The sequence below is a fragment of the Falco cherrug genome, chromosome 1 (assembly GCF_023634085.1).
Source record: "Falco cherrug isolate bFalChe1 chromosome 1, bFalChe1.pri, whole genome shotgun sequence".
In the NCBI taxonomy this organism is placed as follows: domain Eukaryota; kingdom Metazoa; phylum Chordata; class Aves; order Falconiformes; family Falconidae; genus Falco; species Falco cherrug.
Window position 1 is genome coordinate 91,389,908 of NC_073697.1, and position 6,000 is coordinate 91,395,907.

The 6,000-nt window shown below is 48.3% G+C and overlaps 1 protein-coding gene across 5 annotated transcripts in view; it reads left to right on the forward strand.

Moving 5' to 3' along the window:
• Nucleotides 1-5,783, forward strand: part of TPCN1 (two pore segment channel 1) — a 54,815-nt gene extending 49,032 nt beyond the window's left edge. For all 5 annotated transcript variants that reach the window (XM_055706087.1, XM_055706098.1, XM_055706079.1 and 2 more), the window contains 3 exons: nucleotides 272-408; nucleotides 1,663-1,743; nucleotides 3,026-5,783. In XM_055706087.1, the coding sequence (XP_055562062.1) occupies nucleotides 272-408; nucleotides 1,663-1,743; nucleotides 3,026-3,148 (341 nt within the window). In that variant the 3' untranslated portion in view covers nucleotides 3,149-5,783. The remainder of the gene's footprint in view (nucleotides 1-271; nucleotides 409-1,662; nucleotides 1,744-3,025) is intronic.
• The last annotated feature ends 217 nt before the right edge of the window (nucleotides 5,784-6,000 follow it).

Sequence of the window (6,000 nt, forward strand, 5' to 3'; positions counted from 1 at the left end):
AAGCTACAAGATTTTTGTATTATTTTTTTTTAAGATATTGAGCCTGATGTTTTAAAAAGCTGAGATGCTTGCTAGCCCTACACACTAGCTAACTTATTTGGGGGGACAAGGACATGTACGTTCTAGTCACAAAAGTAGGTACAGACTGTGCCTGACATCTGGCTTGGTCCTGTGTGCTGTTAAGCTTTGCCTTCCAGGCTTATCATAGTGGCTGATGAAACAACGTTCACCTTGGAGACTTTTTTTTTCTCTTTTTTTCTTGCTTTTCCAGAAGACAACGGCATTGTACTGGAGAAGGAGATCTCCAAGGAGGAAGTGGTTGGCATAATTGAGCTGTACAAGCGGAGTTCAGCTGCTGCTGAAACAGCTCAGCTGCAGAAGATCGTTTTGCAGATGGACAAATATGGGGTAAGAGGAAATGCTTACTGCAAGTTCTCAGCTTTGGGGGAGGAAAGTCCACGATAGCCTTTTTGCTATCTTAAGAGAGAAGAAGCTGCATGTGTCTTTGTAATATTGAGAGCTGAGCTACTGGAGGGGCTCTGCAGCACTGGCACAAAGTTTAGCTGCTCTAGAAAAGTAGCAGCTTAATTTCCCCTGCACTCTGAATAGCCCTGACAAAGGCTAGCTGCTATGGCCTGCAAACTTTGCTGTCCTCACCCAGTACTGGCTGGAAAAAAGTGTATTTTTCTCCAAGGAAGCCAGTGTCTTATAATTCTCCTGCCTCTCTCTGTGCCCTCCATATGCTTAGGCTTGGACAGTCCTGAAACATTATGCAGCAGTATGATGGTATCGATTCCAAACACCAGGCTTCCTTTCTCCATGGTGCTGCTTACATTTTCATTCTAAAATAGGATGGACAATTGGGAAAATGAGCTGACCTGGGTAACTGCTCTTGTCTCAGAACTGTTGTCTCATGCATCTGGGAAGAGCTTGAGTGGTTGTTTTAATAATAGCCATTATATTCTTGTATTGCCACTACAAAGTACAAGTGCTACAGTCTCTTAGGCAACCTTTATTTGCTTTGGTTGGCTTGGTAGTTATAGGCTGAGCTCTTGTTCCCACAGACAAAATTCAGAATAGCAGTGATGATACCAATCAGAAGCGGTTTTCAAGACAATAAACCGAAGGAGGATGCTGTCCTCAGCCTTGCAATGATGATGCCAGACCTGAGGTTTCTTTTGCTTCTCAGTCTTGTTCATATAGCTCATGTGGTCAGAGTAATTCAGACTTCTCTGCTTACATGATTTAAGAAGTCCAGGCCCATGGAGTAAATGATCTGGACAAGTGGGACAAGATCTTATTTGGAAGCTTGGGTTTGAGCCTTGTTCCAGGCACTGATGTTATGTTCATCTGACTAAATTAAGCACCACTGACAGATGCATCCATCCAAGCTACAGCTCCCTCTGTAGTCTCTGGGGATCTGGTCGGTGTGATTTGTCTCAGCCTGCAGTAGATGCCAACATTTGTTTAGGTGATGTGCACCCTAAAATTTCTTTTCTCCATGACAACAGAAGGAGCCCAAGATAGCCCGAGCTCATCAGTGAATGATGAGTGTCTGCTGGAAGGATGCCTGAAGTTCCAGGGACTGATCCTGTGAGCTGCTCAGTGACTGATCAATGTCTTTTTTTTGTTGTTTTTTCCTCCCCCTCCCTCCAACTCTAGCAAATGTCAACACTGTTTCTGGGACGCAGATCAAGGACCAAGAGTGATTTGAGTATGAAGATGTATGAGGAGGAGATTCAGGTATGTAGGCCCAAGTTGGAAATACCAGCAAGTCTCTCTGGTGAGCAGAACATCGCCTAGAATAACAAACCATCCTTTTAAACACCGGAGGCCTTCTTCCTCCAAGTCCCAGGCAGCCGTGTGCTCTGTGAGAAGGTTGGGCAGTAGATGAAGTGCACTTTAGATTGATCCATTCTTGCAGTCAGGGACTTTCTTAAACCACAGAGCATGTCAGAGCCTCCTCAGCGGGTCCGGGTACCGGCTGTGCGGGTGTGAGTCACAGTAACACGCTCTTGGTGCACACGTGGCTGAGCTTACCTAGACTCACCGCGCTGGACTTGTTGGCCAGGGCTAGGAGCACCTGCGTGGTGCATTTCTGGGGCTTGGCTGCTGGACACTAATTTGTTAAGCCACTGGAATGTGATTGTGTTTGAGCTTGGGTGTGTCTGTCTGACACAGAAACCCAAGTGCTCTCCCAAGCAGAGTGCTGCCTGGTGTGAGCGATGCCGCCTGGTTTTCCTTCAGAACAGCAGGCTAGCAAAGATGGGAAGCATTTCAGTCAACTGATTATCTGGAATGTTTAGGGCTTTTCTGCTAGTGCTCTTTGTAGTCAGGAGCTTTATGCCATAGATTTGGTCACTGTAGTGACTGCCAAACATTAATCTCCAGGCTCGAGGGGTCATGGGCTATTATAATGTTTAGTACTGGAAAGCATTAATCTTGTAACAATTTGAATCTGTCCTTTGCCCCTTGGGCAGCTGGCTTGGGGATGACTCTTCAGTCCCCCTAACAAAACATGAGCATGTTATTTACCATGGAGCCAGGTGGAAATCTGCAGAGAAGCTCCCTGCCTGTTCTGCTTCATCTCCTATTCAGGGATGTGACATACTGTGACACCCTGGGCACTGCCCAGGATTGGGAGCAGCTCTGCAAATCCCAAATGTCACGGGGTCATCAGTACTGGAGTCCTAGATGTTCAGGAGGGACGTTCTGAGAGAGGAATGGTTTCTTGCCCAGGTTTGTCAGTTCAGCCAACTGTAGCTGAGCCATAGCTGGTACTTCTTGCTTGAACTGTGGGTGGCAAGGTCTCGGTGCATCCATCACAGCCATGCTGCAGTTAACCAGGTGTTCCAGGAGGTTAGGCTACATCCAGGGCTTTGGAAAGAGTCCCTCTGTGCCTGAGCAACCGTGCCCTCATGTAGCAGAGCAGCCGAAGGCTCTGCCCTTCGGGGTCCTGCTGGGGGGGCTGTGAGGCCAGTGTGGGGCAGAGCCTGATCTCTGTGTGTTTGATCTCCTGTTGCAGGAATGGTATGAGGAGCATTCCAGAAAAGAGGAATCTCAGACACCGTTGCAAGAGCCCGCATCTGCTTCCAACAGCATTCTGAAGCCCCTGAGCCTCCGACAACGCTCCCAGACTGTCATTTAGGCCTAGCTAACACAAGCCATCTTCTATGCAATAACCTAGAGTATTACTTCACAGCGTATATATTGGGATGATGTACATAGATCTGTTCAGTGTACTGTTCAGCTGTAGGGTTTAAATCTCTTCCCCTAGGCAGTGAATTGCTGAAAAACCAGAGGCCCGGGGGACTCTGTGTAAGGCTGCTACACACAGATTGAGCATGACGCCCATGCTTGGCACAGAGTGAGCATCTCGGACAGAACAGAGACCTCCTCCCCCTGAGCCACTTCCCAGGCCCGAGCCTGCTCTTTGTCTTACCACTAACAGACCTTGGGGAAAGGGACGTGTAATCCATTAACAGCAGGAAATGCGCCGAAGCAACCTGCTTAATATTAAAACTTTTGCCCTTTTTGAAAATCTCTTTTGCTTAAAGGGTACAATTGACCTAGGAATAAAAGATCAGGGAGCGAGATTTTGTTTCTTCTCCACCTTCCTTATGCAAAGAAAGGGGAGGTGGCGTGAAATTTCAGCACTTTTGGAAGAGCAGACGGCCTTCCCCCTCCTTTTTGGCACACCTGGATGCACTCCCTGTAGTAGATCCAGCTCTGATTATTGAATTTAGCTGTCCCGGAGCAGTTCTGTGGCAGCTGGAGACAGAACCAAGAGCCAGCATCTCATTGCATTATGACCATAGGCGTGACGGGAGTTTGGGGACAGAAGCTCTTGTCTCTGCTGTAGCTGTCCAGTATCGGCATTGCTGCTGGTCAGTTCTGCCCGTGGTACTGCCTGGGACTGGGACTGCCTCTGGACCCCAAAGCGCCTGGCACTGCTCAGTGAGAGGGGACATTCCGCAGGGTGATGGTGGCTGTTGATTTCTGCCACTTGGCCACTTGCTCTATAAATGGCAAATCTCTGGCTGGTCCTTAGCTCATATAGATGACTGGGAGGAAAAAATGGAAGGTTTTGCAGCTCTGAGCCTGACGTATTTCTGCCTGGTTCTGGGTTAAGGAGAGCTTATGGGCATCAAACAGTACTGCTGGTTGGTCCTCAGCCAGGTTATTGCTTTGTTTATACAGGTGAGCAAGTCCCAGCACAGCAGTGTTGCTCCTCCCCTGCTTTCTCACTCCTGCAGAAATGTTCCTCAGGCTGGCAAATGCTGACTGAGTTGGATCTTAGGAAGATCCACTAAACAGCTTTACTGTTCGCCTGAATTTTGGATGCAGGAGGAGCATGGAAGACAATGATTCTTCTCGTCTGTCTGCTTCTCTACAGCCAGCAAGGAGGCTGCCAGACCTGGTAGCTGAGGGATGGGAAGGAAGGGGGGAAAAAGGATCCCTTCCCAGCTCTGCCACATTTATTCTGTGGTCATGGCAGGTTGTGTCATCACTGGTGTTTCATTGCCTGCAACGTGATGAGAACCGTTCTCTATAAGTCCCCTTTTTTCCCCTCTGTCAGCACAGAAAGTGCTGAGGGCTACAAGTATCTGTCAGCTGGGAGGCTCCTCTCGCCTCTTGCTGTTTGATCTTCTCAGGTTCAGTCTTAAGAGTAGAACTTGCTGGGGAGGCTCTCTCCTTCCTCCAGATGGATCAGGCAGTGGGAGATCTGTGTGCCCATTCCCTTTGTCCCACATCCTTGTTTTTTCCTGGGTGGTCTCACCGCATAGGACAAGGACAGCGGGAGAGGACTGATCCTACCCGGGCAGCTCAGGAGCATTTCCTGGGTGGATGAGACTTTCAGATGTAGGCATGGTGGGAGCATTTGGGCTATGGGATGGAAAGAGCAGGTGAGCAGCTTTCCAGGCAGCATGCACACTAGTATCTGCTCTCAACCCTTGCCAAATTCCCTGGGTGCCTCAGGGCAACTTTTTGTTTCCTTTCTGGGTACCGCAGGTATGAAACTATTTCTGAGCTGAACCGTGAAGGACCTTAAAGGGCTGTTTTCCAAACCATAAATTTGACCACAAATTAATGAGCAGTGCAGTTGTTGCTCTTGCAGTTGCTCTGCATGGAGTCACAGCCCGGGAGATTTATCCAGATTAGTCCTGGGGCTGGAGGAGATGTTGTTTATTCTGTTTTAAATTGTGGGCAGGATGAATGAGCATTGTGAAGGTTAAGGAAAAAAAAATGTGGCTGTGTTTAAACTCATTCCCCTACAGCCTGTTTCTCCTTACAGGGCTGTCTGTGACTTTTTTGGGGGTGTTTTCTGGGTGTGAAAGGAGTTACAGCTTTAAGCTGCATTGAGGGGGGCACTAACCTGCTTAACATGCAATAACAGGGCTTGTGTCACAGAGATGGGAATGCTTGGACTGGGGTTCAGGGCTCAGGTGCTGCTTCTGTGGTTTCCTGTTGATCTGCCCCCGTGTACACACTGTGTTAATTATTTTTGTAAACCAAGGAGGGCCACAGTTTACTGCTTCCATATGACTTTGGAAAGAAACAAAGTTTGAGTACGGGGCATCCCCTTCTATTTATCCTCCTCTCCCCAACCTGGCACACAGACTAACGACAGAGACAATCATTTTGTAGGGAGCAAGGGAGGAAGCACGGCAGGATTTTGTATGCTGGCGTTTTGTTTATAAAATGATTTTATGGACATCTGTAAAATGTTCTCTAGATTTTTTTTCAAGCACACTAATAAAACGCATCTTCGGCTTTGTAAAGGCAACTGCTTCCTTTCCTCCTTCCCGTGCCGTTCCAGAAGAGGGGCTCGGCCACAGCTGAAGCATTTCCAGTGTTTGAAGAGCGGTGCCTGCCCTCCCTCTCCAGTGGCAACTGCTTGTGTGGGCATATTCTGCATGCATGCCCTGCTGAACTGCTCTGAATTCTTGTTCCTGGGCATTCGCAAAGCCCAGCTTCCCTTCTGCCCTTCCCCCCATC